This window comes from Aspergillus alliaceus, assembly GCF_009176365.1.
Source record: "Aspergillus alliaceus strain CBS 536.65 unplaced genomic scaffold BDW43scaffold_14, whole genome shotgun sequence".
In the NCBI taxonomy this organism is placed as follows: domain Eukaryota; kingdom Fungi; phylum Ascomycota; class Eurotiomycetes; order Eurotiales; family Aspergillaceae; genus Aspergillus; species Aspergillus alliaceus.
In genome coordinates this window covers 228948-244313 of record NW_022474697.1, presented here as the reverse complement: position 1 = coordinate 244313, position 15366 = coordinate 228948, and the positions used below count along the sequence as shown (strand labels likewise).

General features: G+C 48.1%; 4 protein-coding genes across 4 annotated transcripts; 1 reads left to right on the top strand and 3 right to left on the bottom strand.

The window, feature by feature from the left end:
• Positions 1 to 1376: 1376 nt before the first annotated feature.
• Positions 1377 to 5560, bottom strand: BDW43DRAFT_271851 (putative telomere silencing protein Zds1). The gene is made up of 3 exons (XM_032041475.1): positions 5038 to 5560; positions 2370 to 4796; positions 1377 to 2317 (listed from the first exon to the last, which is right to left on the bottom strand). The coding sequence occupies exons 1-3, from the start codon at positions 5041 to 5043 to the stop codon at positions 2102 to 2104; spliced, it is 2649 nt and encodes an 882-aa protein (XP_031901753.1). The 5' UTR covers positions 5044 to 5560; the 3' UTR covers positions 1377 to 2101.
• A 1481-nt stretch (positions 5561 to 7041) lies between these two features.
• Positions 7042 to 7577, bottom strand: BDW43DRAFT_46628 (uncharacterized protein). The gene has a single exon (XM_032050097.1). The coding sequence runs from the start codon at positions 7403 to 7405 to the stop codon at positions 7091 to 7093; it is 315 nt and encodes a 104-aa protein (XP_031901752.1). The 5' UTR covers positions 7406 to 7577; the 3' UTR covers positions 7042 to 7090.
• Positions 7539 to 9485, bottom strand: BDW43DRAFT_46632 (SYLF and SH3 domain-containing protein). Its single transcript, XM_032050098.1, has 4 exons — positions 9094 to 9485; positions 8899 to 9002; positions 7753 to 8816; positions 7539 to 7693 (listed from the first exon to the last, which is right to left on the bottom strand). The coding sequence occupies exons 1-4, from the start codon at positions 9134 to 9136 to the stop codon at positions 7672 to 7674; spliced, it is 1233 nt and encodes a 410-aa protein (XP_031901751.1). The 5' UTR covers positions 9137 to 9485; the 3' UTR covers positions 7539 to 7671.
• A 426-nt stretch (positions 9486 to 9911) lies between these two features.
• gem1 (ERMES complex Ca(2+)-binding regulatory GTPase GEM1) lies at positions 9912 to 15079 on the top strand (the record flags this gene model as incomplete). The annotated part of the gene is made up of 9 exons (XM_032046768.1): positions 9912 to 9921; positions 9981 to 11851; positions 12732 to 12832; positions 12924 to 13066; positions 13159 to 14101; positions 14183 to 14468; positions 14538 to 14735; positions 14812 to 14887; positions 14940 to 15079. The coding sequence occupies 9 exons, from the start codon at positions 9912 to 9914 to the stop codon at positions 15077 to 15079; spliced, it is 3768 nt and encodes a 1255-aa protein (XP_031901750.1).
• Between the last annotated feature and the right edge of the window lie 287 nt (positions 15080 to 15366).

Here is a 15366-nt window from a genome sequence, read left to right as displayed (position 1 = left end):
TTGCGAGAATGGGAGAATTGAGTCAACTGAATAAGCATAGCCCACAGCTCTAGCAAATCAGATATCGTGGGCATTTAATAGTGTACAGGTTTATCCACTGATCAAGATCTGGTGACTCCATTTCTTGCTCCACCTCCATCTGCCAATCCCGGGTTCATGACAGCCCCGCTTTCTTGACTTGTAGGATATTCTATATGTGGATAGTAAAGGATTATTGATACAGTTATAGACGAAGAAGATATATAATTGAAGAAAGGGCAAATGAAAAAAGGAAAGAAAAAAAAAGCAAGGACTGGAAAAATTCGAGAGACACGAGTAAGTACCCCTGCCCCGCACTTCAGAAATCATGTATCCTAAAAGTTGATCACGCGGCAGAAGATAAACCGGGAACATATGTAAGAGTAGGTATGTGTCTGGTGATCATAAAACACTATCACTGACCGCAAAACCAATATTATAATCACGATGGATTAAGATAATAGCAAAGCCCTGGCGAGCCCAGAAGCAAGACCGATGTAGAAGCGTGAGGAAGCAACGCTGTAAAGGCGACGACATAAATGGCACGAAGCACGGGGTATCAATCTCGAGCCAGCAAGATTATCCACGGCATAGTAATTATCTTCGAGTAAGTGGATTGCGTGTCGAAAAGGACGAAAGACATCGACGACAGCGGAGTCGATCGACTCAGAAAATCCACCCCAGTATCACCCATAATGCCAGGCCGAGGGCGACGACGATCCCGGCTACTTTCAGGACGGCGACGGTATCGCCTTGGCGTGCCATACGGGTTAAACGGCTGGCGCTACCTGTCAGACTTGTTGACAGGGAGGAGAAGACTTGGTTCTGTATTCCGGGTCAGCTAGACGTGGGTATTGATGAACGTGGGTTTTGATGAGGATGGATGTCGCAAAATTATTCAGAAGCCGATAAATATGTAGGGCGGTGACATACCGTATGGTCTAGAGTGCCTTGATCTCGGGCATTGTCGTGGATATCGATAGTCACGGATTTCAGGGCCGAGACTTTACTTGACAAAGAGTTCAAGAGGGCGTTGTTTTGCCTGGACGTATCTATCAGTAATCTGGTTCTTTAGAGGCAGCATGGTGTCGGTTATAGCGGGTTGCCCCTGAGGTGCAGGAGAGGAAAGGAGTATCGTACTGTTCACGTTCGTAGGCGTCTCCCATCTTGTCGGCTATGGTTCCGCTTGCTGTTTAGGGTCAGACTATTTGTATCACCATCCAAATATGCAAAAGTCAAGCAAGTTCGTATCAAGTAGAAGTTGTAGGAGATGAAATAGAATAGGAAGTTAATCAAGTGCGTCGAGAAAGGACCAAGTACCGCCACAGCAGCAGCGGCCAGTAATGATGTTGGCCCGTGGGGAGATTAGATGGCGTTAGTCACGTGATACCATATCCACAAACCCGCATAGCAGCTATTCGCAATCACTACGATAGTGCTATAGGAATACACGCAAGATACTTGAGTTTCAATGATATAGGAAGTATATTCTATACAGTACGACGACTTCCATAGGTCTAACTTCAAGTGCCCCGCCCATTCTACTGTGCCATGCTATCACGTACCAATCCAAGAGTAAATCAGAACTCGGGTATTGAAAAAGGGGGCAAGCACAATCTCCTTCACATACAGCACTGTACGCCGAGAGTCCATTGGATCATCTGAAGGGAAAGGATAGAAATGCAAAACAAAGCTGTCAAGACAACTAGAAGTGGAAATGAATCGATAACCCCAGACGCTATGCAAACAAATCAAGGAAAAATTGCCAATACAAGGCAACAGGAAATGCCGAGCAATACCTGGCATAATAAAATACCACCAGGCGTAAGGTGCGCTATATAGGGATGAGACAGAACAGTATGCAAGGGAGTAAGCAGACAGTGGTGGGTGAAATCATATGATTCTGTTCCTGGGCATGGAAGAGGATGTATTTACCATCCATTGAAAAAGGTAAAAAAAACAAGTGAGTTGAGCAAGACGTAGTCAGTGTACAATGTTGTGGAGGGGCTGGGCTTGACAAAGCAGGGGTATTTAATATACTGCAGAAGAATTGAAGTAATGAACAGGATGCTCCTCTTTCCTGTCACCACATATCATCGTCGTCGTCATCGAGCTGGACATCATCACCAAATGTCGAATGACCGTACTGGTAATGTCCGGGACCGTATGCCTGCCCATTTTCGTAGCCATGTTTGCTACCGCCTCGTGAATGTTGTCGATACGAGTCGTGTGAATCATCACCATACTCATACATTTGAGGATCATCGTAGGAACTATCGCTGTAATGTTGCATCTGGGCCTATACTTAATGTTAACGGGTGCATAGCTACAAAAGAAGAGATAATACGAACCTCTTTATATTGTTGGTACCCAGTAGAATACTCATCTTGTTGGTCCCTTGGCTTTTGGTGTCTCGGCGATCCCGATGACGCGACCATTAGTGGGTGCATTTGTTGTACCTTGGCCAAGTACGAGTACATGAAGTTGCTGAGTAGAACTTGTGAATACAATGCGCGTCGGGGATTCGCAAGCTTGATGTGGGCCATTCTATAAATAGCCCTCTCTTCCAGAATGGTAAATCGGGTCCAAGGATAGTCAAGATCTGGCCGAAGCTCCCGTACTGGCGGTTCGGGAGACAATGTTCGCGATAAGCTCTTCTTATGATGACTATCGCCGCTGTTCTTTTTCTTGCCACCTCCGAAGATCGAGGAGAACAATCCAGATTCCTTTTCTTTCTTCGCTTCTCCTGAAGTCCTTCGAACATGGTCCTTCCGACGTTCCTCTTCCAATTTAGGGTCAAGCCGGTCCAAAACAAGGCTCTCGCGTCCACGTTGGCCAGAATCATTGGAAGACGGTAGGGCATTCGCTGTCTCATGGACCTTATCAACTAATTTGGCTTTGATCTTCTTAGCATCACTCTCTTTGTCTTTTTTCTTTTCTTTTTCCTTCTCCTTGTCTCTTTCCTCGCTGCCTAACAGCCAGTGCCAGCTCGACTTGCGACTGCCTTCCGACTCCTTCTTGTCTTTTGATTTCTTCGTCTCTGGTTTGCGTTCCTCCGATAGGGTAGGAATAAACGAGAGGCCATCCGTCCGGGTGCTATTACCGGGCAAGGCCTGAGGACTATTAGCAAAGTCACTAAGAGTACCCGAGCTATCCTTGCCATGCATGCGGCTATGCAGTGACCATTTGCTTGAACCTTGATCGTGGCTCCCCGGTCCCTTGGTAGGTGATGACGACGAAGGCAAGTCCTGATTGAATCCACGCCCAGAGGTGGGGCTTGATAGCGCGGTTGGAGTAATAGGTGCCGCACTAGTCTCCGGTGGTGGTGTTTCAATGATCTCTGGAATCTTTTGTTCTGTAGAGGGGATTTTCAAGGTCGACCGTCCATTTGAGCTAATACGCGAGTGCCATTGGCGTGTCGGCGAGGTTGCATTCGATTTACTTCCAATCTCCAAGGTGGACTCGCTCGACCGGTCATTTGCAGACTGCCGCTGGTCCGAGACCGATTCAAACGCGGAGTTGGCAATCTCGTTGGATGTCGATGCTGCGCTTTGTCCGGAGATCGTCGAGGCTTGGGCTCGTGTTACGCTGGGGGTGGGATCAGTTGACACTCGGGTGAGACCCAAAGTCGCCTGTTCAGCGGACACGTTGGCAGTTGCCAAGGCGCCTTCCTTCCCCTCTGAGGCTTTTGCAAGTCGTTTCGAGTATGGGAGCTTTTCTCCCTTCTTCAAACTTCCGGCCTTTCTGTACTGGGTCCTCGTAGAACGTCTAAGGCTGTGACCAGGGGGTGCAGGCGGAAGGATTGGTCGGTCTTCGTCCGCAGAGATTCCGAGGTTCTGTATTTCATTTAACAAAGCAACGGGGCTGGTACTCCGTGGGTTAGAGTCATCTACTAAAGTCTCAAGTTCTTGCAGATTAGGGGTCAGAGGATCCCTTCTCGACTGTGACCGTTTCCGCTCTAATCGCTCTGCCCCATCCGTGTAGCCATGAGAATTGTCGATTTGCCGAGACAGCATGGACTTTTTCCGTCTAAGACCTCCGCTTGATCCTTGGCGTTCTAGGCCCAGCGAATTGAAGTCGCCCGATCTTCGCTTTATTTGCTCCGTCTTACTTTCGAGGAACGACTTAAACTCCTTCGGCGCCAATTCCGGGTGCAGGCGCGCGGGGACCCAGAATAATCGAGCGGCATCATTTTCATCGGCCGAAGGGGAGGGCGCAATAGATGGCACGGAGAAATTTGAGTTGTAACTCGGGAGGTCAGGGTCACCCGTGGCAGCTACATCCATGGACATTCGTCGGATAGCGGCCAGGTTGTTGAGCTCTTGGGCCACAGCAGCTGGGTCCGATTCGTAATCAATATCGTTGAGGGGGAAGGATGTGGTGGCTGTATCGGTTGATCCAGGAGACGCAATGGAAGTAGGTGATGCCGGGCTGCTACTTTCCTTATCCAAAGAAATGGCCCCATCGGTGGGCGGCCGGGACTGTCCGTTCACCTGCTGATGACTGTTGACTGAATTTAAATGGTTTTGCAATTGTATTGACTGCGGTGAGGTGGGGGATGCAGCGCCTGCGAGGTTCGGAGGGATAATAGAGATGGTATCACTCAAAGGGGAGGAAATATAACTGAGGCGCTGAGAGTTCCTTTTGTCGTAATCATCGTTGTACATATGACCAATGGCCTCCGTGACATGGTGACTCGGGTCACTAATCGACAGGTGAGACGCATGGCCTCTCCGCGTCGCGTATCCTCCGCCAGCCTCAGAGGGGCTCGGTGTAGCCTAGACATTTTTTAAAATAGTTAATTCGATAGAGCTCTCATATGCAACCCGCAAGGCTCGGGATGACCCATGATCAACCATTCATCCTTGCCTCTACACATGAACCTATAGTAAGGTCCAAAGAAGTGGTTGGGTGAAATTCCTGACGGAAAGGTAAAAAAAAGGAATAAAAGAAAAGCGAGGGAGAAAAAAAAGAAAAAAAAAAGCTAGCGGACGGTAAGGGTAAAGTCGATTAACGCACCTGCATGAAAGCGGTTTGACCGGAAACCTAGGAAGACGACCCGAAATTGACGGAGGACCAAAGAGCGATAGGACGTGGAGGTCACTGTACCACTAGGGTGGGAGAAAGTAGGAAACAAGAGGGTGGTCATGGAATCATGGAAGCGGGGAAGAAGTGTCAACGGAGAGGAACAAACACCAGTGTCGGGGGGACGAGGAGATGCGAATGAGTGTTAGGCATCCGGCGACTTAGAGGCTTGTCGCAGAGTTTCTAGAACAAAGAGGAGAGTTTGAGAGGGGTCGGAGAGAAGAAGGGGGTGGTTAAAGCGACGTAAGAGGGAGGAGGTTGAAGAAAGCTCGGGTGGTGAATGTTCGGTTCGACTGAGATCGTTTTGGGAAGACGATGAGGATGGGAAATAACAATTCGGGGGGGGTTTTCGAGAAAGCCGTCTGGTTGGTTGGGCTGGCCTGGACGGCTGGTTGGCGGATGGGCGGCGAGAGAAAAAGCAGACCTGCAGCTGCTTCAGTTCTAAGTTGGGTGTAGGAACAACGGTTCGGTCCAGATTTAGAGTCGGTGATCGGGGGTTTTATGATTATTACTCCATTGTATACACTAAACAGGTACGGAGTACCTTCAGATCTTTTTTTAGGGGGTCATTTGCTCCCTTTTTCTTCATTTCCTTTTTTTTTCTTCTAACACTTAGATCCTCCGTTTGAGCTAGGTCTCACTTGTTTTAGCTTGTCTTTGGGTACAAAAAGATGTTGAATCATTCGAATTCTTACTATCTCTTCTTGTTTATCCTTGACAGCCTTTAACGACAGCGCTTAGTCACATTGCTCTGCTCCACTGTTTTCTCAATGGGACGATCAGAGTGGCCCTGGACGATAGACGATCGTTGATCAGCATATCCCCCGTGCCCGATAACTCAGCAGGTTTGTATCTCTATAGCCTTATTTATATGTATATATTTTCCAATTTGGATCAGTCTATTGTTCTGGGTAATGGAAATATTTTAACTACTTCTTGACGCTATTAGTAATTGCGATCGTTCAAGTGTGTCTCACGTGTCCCGCAGACAGGGTGGAAGTACTAGTACTAGTAATATATAAAACCCGCAACTTAATCCAGCTGTCGTCCACTGGGAGCCAAGCGACAAGGGGACTAGTACTAAGTATGTATGCTACTAAAGAATAAGAAACAATCATCCCTCGTTGGTTCCAGACATGCTGCCTAGTGATGAAGGTTTTATCCCCGCCTCTATTCGTCAGTTCTTTTTCTGTTTTGCACCCTGACAAAGAATAGGATATCTATTGATATTTCTACTCCCGTGGTTCTTCCCAATGTTCTGTCTTCGACATACATAGGACCTGACGTTGTTTACTTTAATCTAGATTTCGTCAGTAATTCTCTTCCACGTAAGGCGGCCGTTCCCGGGTGGATAACTATCAACATAATCACAATCTATGGCAAAGTCAGATTTAACATCTGACCGATCCGATGTACTCATAATCCTTCACCCATCTAGTTTTCAACTCCATGTGTTCTTTACGGGCCGGAGGCTCGCGGCCCCTACCCTTGAGGCATGTCCGCCATGTCCTTTTGAATAAAGGTCACCCCCTCAAAAAAGAAAAATAAAATAAAAATAAAAGTATCCTCTGGAATGTTGCCATGCCTTTTCCAGCCTTGTTGGTCTCTGACAACTGATGGAAGCACCTTCTGATTCCCTTTTTACATTTTACTTGGCAGGTCTCGTGCCTCAAGTCCGTGACCTTCATTGGCTGACATCGCCTGATGACTTCGGAGGAATTCATGCAGTGGCTGACGGGTCTTGCCCCATGGATTGCAGACAGATGCGAGGTATTGTAAGTAAGTTGGGTTGGTATGGGATATCGCTTAATCCATCTAGAGTATTCCTAGGTATGTACAAGCACGATTTGGGTAATTTGTCCGCTGAAGACTTCTCGCCCTTCTGGTGACGACACTCTATGACCCATGATGGTCACTTGAAGTGGGCGGTCCCTTCTTTGTTTCACCCCTTCCGTTGCAGAAAGCCAATGAACCGGACACCGAGTAGTTAACTTTCACCGAACGCGAGGAGAGCCTGGGGTAATAACAGGAAAACAAAAAGAGAAAAAGAAAAAAGGAAGCAATATGATGTAATCCACAAATGATAAAAAGTAATGTAGAGGGGAAATTTCATTCTATCATCCAAACCTGCAACCCAATTCACATTTCTTTCACTGTATGCGCAAGGATAACAAAACCTAGAAACACTAGGGGGGAAATAAAGAAGAAAAGAAAACAAAAAAAGAAAATTACATACGGGTAGCCCATGCAAAGTCCAGATATACAAAATATCACTGGAATTCGTTCGCCCCATGGGTTTCATCCCGAACACGCTGATCAAGCCACTTCGTGTAAAGACAACTCCATCGCTTACACTAGAAAAGCTGAAACATAAAATTTCCGAACTAGACAGGGTATGACATGCCTTGCAGCGTGAACCGACATATTCGGCTCGATTTCATCATGGAAAGATAGAAAGATCCTGGGGGAGGAAAAAAAAGCATAAGAAAAAGGAGGCGGGTAAAGGAAGACTCTACTTCCTAGATCGTCGTTTCGTTCCGCATCAGTCAGTGATTGACAGTAAGGTTTTTAGGCCGTATCGATATAGTTCCTGGGGATGACAAGTTAGTCTCAAGACCTAAATTAACGGGGATATAGATGTCTTCTTACGCAGGGAAGATGCCAACCCGCTCCCCGATACGCCCTGTCCACCAGTCTTCTTTCTTATCGGTACGCTTAAGGATTGTGATGATATCCCCTTTCTTGAAACCCAAGTCGCCTTCCTGATCGGCATCAAAAGTGTAAAGAGCAATCGCCTGGTCCTGACGCAGAGAAGGGGCTTGCCCCGTCCGTTGCCCGAAAACAGGCTTGGGTGCCGTGGGTCGGCTGGGCTTGTTGTCAGAATAGACATAGTCCTCCTCGATTGGTGCTGTGTTGCTTCGGCTACGGCCGTAAGTCTCATAATTATCATTGCGAGGATAACGAGTGGTAGATGAGCGGTTTAAGCCCCCAGCAGGCCGGTCGTATACATCATCGGCCCATGTATTTGCACGACGGGGTCGGTCCCGATACTCGTAGGCATCCGCGTCATTGCTACCAGTGCGATCCCGCCGGACACCCTCTCCATACGCGTCTCCCCGTCGTCCTTCCCACACAACATCATCATGATGGTCATCATAGACGGGTATATCGTTGTACATTGCGTCCCCGTTTCTCGCATTACCATAGAATGCGCGGGAATTCAGCACACGCATGAGGGGGTCCGCTGCTGGAGGAGGTCTTATAGTTCCACTGAGTAGTTGGCGGGCTGACACTCGACTACTGTAGAGTTTCTCATTCGCATCCTTCCGTTCTACCAGCATACTTCCCTCCAAGCTGACACCGGCGAAGAGACCCTTCGTCTTGGAGTACGAGAATATTGCGGCCACACCTTTTGTGCTCGCCGCTCCGGCAGCCTCCGCATTGCGTCCCACGGGTCCAGCGGCGATCGAAACGTTACCACCAAGCGTTAAAGTTCCCACCTGGGAGAAGGTCCGGACAGCGGCGGCATCATTGAGAATGAAGACAAAGTCAGTTAACTCGAAACCAATTTGGCCTCCGAAGCCAGCACCTGCGGTTGCAATAGCCGAGGGAGCGGACCAGGTGCCATCCGCCAAACGGGCAACAACAATGCCAGACCCAAATCGAGCGGAGCCGAGGAAACCAGCTTTTAAAACTGTGAGAATCGCAAGCCCCTAAATATCAGTGGTTAGTTTCTGACGCTACTTTCTTTTCACGGACTGCTGCAACTTGAGTGGTTGCATGGTAGTTCTTTACCTTGGCACCTGCTAGGATTTCAGGAGGAATGACCTTATCAGGACCAAAAGCTTGTCGAGGGTCGATAAATGAAGCAAGAATTTTACCAGCCTTTCTGCACTCGCCTGTGACGAAGAAACGCCGTCAGTACGGGACTCCGAAGGCTCCCCTCTGGGAATTGCGGGGAAACATGGGTGGTCAGTGGATTCAACTTACTTCCTAAAGATGAAGGCAAGGGATTGTGAATCCCGAGAGGCATTTTGACTCTGCTCGCTAGAACCTTTAAAGGTAAATGGCAGGACAATAGGGGAAGGTATCAGGAGACAACTGCGACAGAAAAGTTGATAACAGGATGTTCTGCGGAGTCAGTTCCGATGAGGAGACGCTAAGGTCGAGATTCCCGCAGTTCCCGATTGTGAGTCTGGTCAGATTACTGTTTAAGATGAATCACCGCGGGACGCGTAGAATGTGAATAGATGATGAAGAAGAACTGAATTTCTCCGGCCGAGGAATGGTAATATTCTCCTGGAGTAAATCAATCATTCAAAGCTCAAGCGATCAACGGCCTAGGGGCGAGAACAAATTCCGCAAGCAGCCTGCGCGGTAAGTTTAAATCGGAGAGTGAGTGCGGCTGGGTCGCTCTATCAGTTTCTCATGGATGACGCTAAATCGCGTGGGAATTCCAGGATATAGTCCCGTGCTAGTTATGCTCTTCCTAAGACAATGAGATAGTAGTTACTTTTATTATTACTATATTATAAGCCTAAACCGAAATATATCACCTTTCCCTCCTCGATTCCATGTTACACATTCACGATTGATTTTAAGATTTATTGAAACCTGAGGCGGCAAGGCGGCGGCATATCCACCGCCGAACCTCCGAGGATCAACGCAATAGCATCTTAATTCCGAAAGAGCTTGATCCACCCTTTGAATCCCCGGTTTCCGATTACGGTGCTGCATTGGCATTTCATGAACTATGTATTCGGCAATGATCTGAAAGGGGAATCATAAATCGCCTTTCTTTGTCTAGGATGGCTACAGGTGCGGTGATACCATCAAGTACACTGGCTAGGATTAAGGTCAACACTGACACTTTCCAGTACGAATCTGCGTTTGTGGAGATGAGGGCACAGGAAAGTCCAGCCTCATCACATCCCTTGTGAAGGGAGTCTTCGTGACAAACAAGATTCAACCAGTTTTGCCCCAGATCACAATCCCTCCTACGATCGGAACCCCCGAGAATGTCACAACAACTACAGTGGTGGACACTTCCGCTCTCCCCCAGGAGCGGACTAATCTGGCCAGAGAGATCCGGAAATCGAATGTGATTTTGCTTGTATACTCAGACCACTATAGCTACGAACGAGTCGCTCTATTCTGGCTCCCCTACTTTCGCTCTTTAGGAGTCAATGTACCCGTGGTGCTGTGCGCCAACAAATCCGATCTTGCCGCGGATCATAGTGAAGCACAAGTTATTGAGGAGGAGATGCTACCGTTGATGGCAGAATTCAAGGAAATAGATTCGTGCATTCGAACAAGCGCGCGCGAACATCGTAATGTGAACGAGGCTTTCTTTCTCTGCCAAAAGGCAGTCACTCACCCAATCGCGCCCTTATTCGACTCGAAGGAATCTGCTTTGAAACCGGCAGCCGTTGCGGCATTGCAACGTATTTTTTATCTTAATGACAAAGACCGTGATGGATATTTATCCGATAAGGAGCTCAAGGAATTCCAGATGAGATGCTTCGAGAAGCCGTTAAGTGAGGAAGACTTGGTGCATATCAAAGAAACCATTCAGAAGACACATCCCAACTCAGTGACGCCTTCTGGTATCGATTGCCGTGGGTTTATACATTTGAACAAGATGTATGCAGAGAAAGGACGCCATGAAACTGTCTGGATTATTTTACGAGCGTTCCAGTATACGGATAACCTCTCACTACAGGAGAGCTTCCTTCATCCGAGATTCGAGGTCCCGCCATATGCATCTGCCGAGCTATCGCCGGAAGGATACCGATTTTTCGTAAACCTCTTTCTCCTATCAGACAAGGATAACGACGGAGGATTGAATGACGCCGAGTTAGCGTCGTTGTTTGCGCCAACTCCGGGCCTGCCCGCTTCATGGGCAGACGGCTCATTCCCTTCTTCTACTGTCCGAAACGAAGCTGGCCATGTCACACTTCAGGGCTGGCTTGCGCAATGGAGTATGACTACATTCACTTCGCCCAAAACGACCTTGGAGTACCTGGCGTATCTGGGGTTTGAATCATCCGACAGAAGCAACCTCTCTACAACAGCCGCACTAAAAGTTACCCGGCCACGAAAGCGGCGAAAGCGTCCTGGACGGGTGGGTCGTAATGTTGTACTTGGCCATGTTCTTGGGCCTCCTAGTTCTGGTAAGTCTGCGCTTCTCGATGCCTTCCTAGCACGCGGCTTCAGCACTACATATCATCCTACGATCCAACCGCGGACCGCGGTAAATACCGTCGAACTTCCTGGGGGTAAACAATGCTACCTGATTCTGGATGAGCTGGGAGAATTGGAACCTGCCATACTAGAAAACCAGGTGAAGCTCTTGGACCAATGTGACGTGATTGTATACACCTACGACTCATCGGATCCTGATTCCTTTGCCTATATTCCTTCCTTACGATCGAAATATCCCCATCTAGAGGAGCTCCCGAGCGTATTTGTTGCTCTCAAGGCAGACCTTGATCGGACCACTCAACGAGCTGAATATCAACCGCACGAATATACGGCGATGTTAAATATGCCGAGCTCGCCCCTCCATGTCAGTGTTACTTGGACTTCAATTCAGGAGGTCTTTGTTCACATCGCCGAAGCAGCTATGGAGCCTAGTACGGCGTTCCCACGGAGCGAGGAAGATGTTGAGGGTAAATGGATGGCCTGGGGGATCGCTTTAGGCGCTGTGGTCTGCGCTGGAGCTGCAGCGGTAATGATCTGGCGAAGAGTAAGTGGAAGCGGAGCTTGATGGTATCCTTTATCCTTAAGTTGCTGTACGGAAGATACCCAAGGCATTCAATTAGCGATGAATGAACATGGAACTGGTGTTCTTTTTTCTTATGCTCAAGGAGGAAAGAGTATTTCTATATAATCAAAAGTGTGGAATCTTCGTATGATTTCTTTTTCTTCTTTTTTTCTGGTCGATATGCCGAAGAGGAATCTGATAAGTAGTTCGGGAGGTAGATTAGTATAGGCAAAGCGGAGAAAGATATGGAATCCCATCAATCATTGGAACAGCCGCTCTAAGCCCCACGGATCCGCCTCGTGCACGCGAGAAAGCGGCAACCAACCCCAGAAAAGCTTCTCCTCACGAACGCTCTTTGGCCTCCCCTCCCTTTGTGTCTCTCCGCTTTCCTTCACTCCCCCCCTTGAGGGTTTTGTTTTCTTCGGTTCGGGAAATTGGGCAGACTTACCTGTTGATTTCTGCCTGTTGTTGGTATTTAGACCCTATATAACTTCTCTGTACCTCCAGCTGCAGACGGAACTCCGATCGTTTCTCCGCCCATCTTTGGACAGCTCAGCACTCCCTGGCAGTCCTGCCCATTTAGTATCAATTGAGGACAGATTGTAGAGGGTCATTGTCTGTTCTAGACTTTTGTGCATTGTGCATGGCCTCATCTGTTCTGTATTAACTAATTTCTAGTTCAAAAATCACGCCACCTTGGGCAGCACTATTCTGGGTGCCGCTCTTGGGGGACGATTAACCACAAATTGCGTGACTAGCCTATCGCAGCTGTCGTTGTGTCACAAGTGGCCCATTTACATTAACTGATTTGTGGCTACTGTCTCTGGTTGCAGCCATGTTGTAAGGCTCACACACCCCCCAGATCCATTATCTATACCCTTTTATCTGTTTGTCTACCGGGTGGGTTGATTGGCTGGTGCATGGTTTGTCCGTGAAGCAGGTTCAAATTAGCTTTGCTTTCGAGTATTATTTATTCGTTTAAACTTTTATTTTGTTGCACTTCTCCTTAAATGACGGCATTGTTGCGACGTTTTTCTTGCTGACTTCAAACCAGTGTCCTTCCCCCGCCTCCGCCTCGCTATACCGTACCGGTTGCATACGCAGCTGGTGCGTCGAATGGCATGGCGGTTCCAGTCGTGGAGACCAACAACATAATCACTCATCCCGAGGGTGGATGTCCACTGCAGGTCGGAGAAGGTGCGTTTGCGGCATGGCGCAAGATCCCTCATGCGCATCAAACCTCTGCAGCTACCGAGCTATGGATCATGCTAATACTCGTTTCGCGACAGGGACCTACCTCCTCAAAGATGACCTGCATCTTGCAACTCCCCCTCCGCATCCTTCCGAGGCACCCGTCGTAAATCCCAACCCACTTGCGACTGTCCCAACACCCCCAACAGCCGGCGTTAAGCTGTCGCTGGTTAGTGTTGGTCAACGAAACAAGATGCCCGTATTTGTCTCGAAGGAGAAGGTGACTGCACCGCCATTTGCAGATGGAAACCCTGCATTAGTGGCTCCACCTACAAAAGAAGGCTTAAAAAGACGGAAACCGAAGAACAACATCATAAAGAGCAGCTCATCATTCGTTTCACGCGTTATCACTCACGAGGCTTCTTCCAAGCGACTCAATGATCGGAACCCAGAGGGTCTTTTCGCTTTCGCCAATATCAACCGGGCATTTCAGTGGTTGGATCTTAGCTCAAAGAATAAAGACGAACCGCTCTCGAAAATTCTCTTCACCAAAGCGCACATGTTGACGCATGATATAAATGAGCTAACGAAGAGCTCTTCACACATTGATATCGTCATGGGCTCGTCGGCTGGCGACATAATCTGGTACGAACCTATCTCCCAGAAGTATGCACGGATCAACAAGAATGGGGTTGTCAGCAATTCCCCGGTAACCCATATCAAATGGATTCCTGGGTCGGAGAATATGTTCATGGCTGCACATGCCAATGGACAATTGGTAGTATATGATAAGGAGAAGGAGGACGCACTTTTCACACCCGAAATAAGCAACCATTCGGCAGAGGCGATGAAAGCATCCAGTCGACAGCCGTTACAGGTGCTAAAATCGGTGAATTCGAGAAACCAGAAGACTAACCCAGTTGCGTTATGGAAACTAGCCAATCAGAAGATCTCTCAGTTTGCCTTTTCTCCTGACCAAAGGCATATGGCTGTAGTTTTAGAGGATGGTTCGCTACGCGTGATGGATTATCTCAAAGAAGAGTATGTCTTTTGATCTTGATGCCATCTGCTCTCCTTGGAACAGACGGCGAGTGACGATCGGTCAGCTAACAAACTAGCTAGGGTCCTAGACATTTTCCGGAGTTATTATGGAGGCTTGATAAGCGTTTGCTGGTCACCTGACGGTAAATACATTGTGACCGGTGGCCAAGATGATTTGGTCACGATATGGTCATTTCCGGAGCGCAAAATCGTCGCGCGGTGCCAAGGGCATAACTCCTGGGTCTCCGCTGTGGCATTCGATCCGTGGCGCTGTGACGAGAGAACATACCGGTTTGGGAGCGTTGGGGATGATTGCAGGTTGCTATTGTGGGATTTCAGTGTCGGCATGTTACATCGCCCGAGGGTAGTACGTCTCCCCCCTCCCCTATGTATTTTGTGTTAAGGACCCATATCTAACTCACCTGCACCGCAACAGCACCAAGCCAGCGCTCGACAGCGCACCAGCCTAATTGCAAGCAATACGCAGCACTTTAACCGTCACAGAGCTGACAGCGCAAGCAACCGAATGAGATCGGACTCTCAACGAACTGCAGACACTTACAATGACTATGACTCTGCTGTTCGTCATCCCGTCGAACCCAGGGTTCGGACAGCGCTGTTGCCACCTATCATGGTACGTTGTCACGACAACCTCCCGGCGTATCCCCCTTGCCTCAGGACAAAGCGGATGGATTCTAACTGGTCGATAGTCTAAAATTGTTGGGGATGATCCTATTTGCTGGCTAGGATTCCAAGAGGACTCAATTATGACATCTTCTCTTGAAGGTATGGATGGCTTTCATACGTCATTTGAGTATAACGATAGCTAACATAGCAGAAGGTCACATTCGCACCTGGGATCGTCCTCGGGAAGGAATCAATGATAGCTACAATGGTAACACGTCGTCGCCCGCGATCAGCACCAGTGCCACCGGGTCTGGATCAGGCATAGCAGACTCGGCTATGGGCTCATTATAGCCATCTATATTTCGGTTATGCGAGCCAATGCTATTTGTCTGTATATATGTACATTTGTAACTAGATATACCCATTTGAACATGACTTGAAGCTTCTCTAAACACATTATCTACTTCTAAGAACAGAACCAAAGCTCTGATAAATCTGGTTTTCTGATTAACTTTTTCCTTTTTTTAAACCAATGGAAAAGGCACACTGGACAGTAAAAGGAATATGGGCTTATACTTGACGCAAGTTATCCTTGATAAGCTAATCTGCTATGTGTAGCTGTGCTAAATCGGTAATTC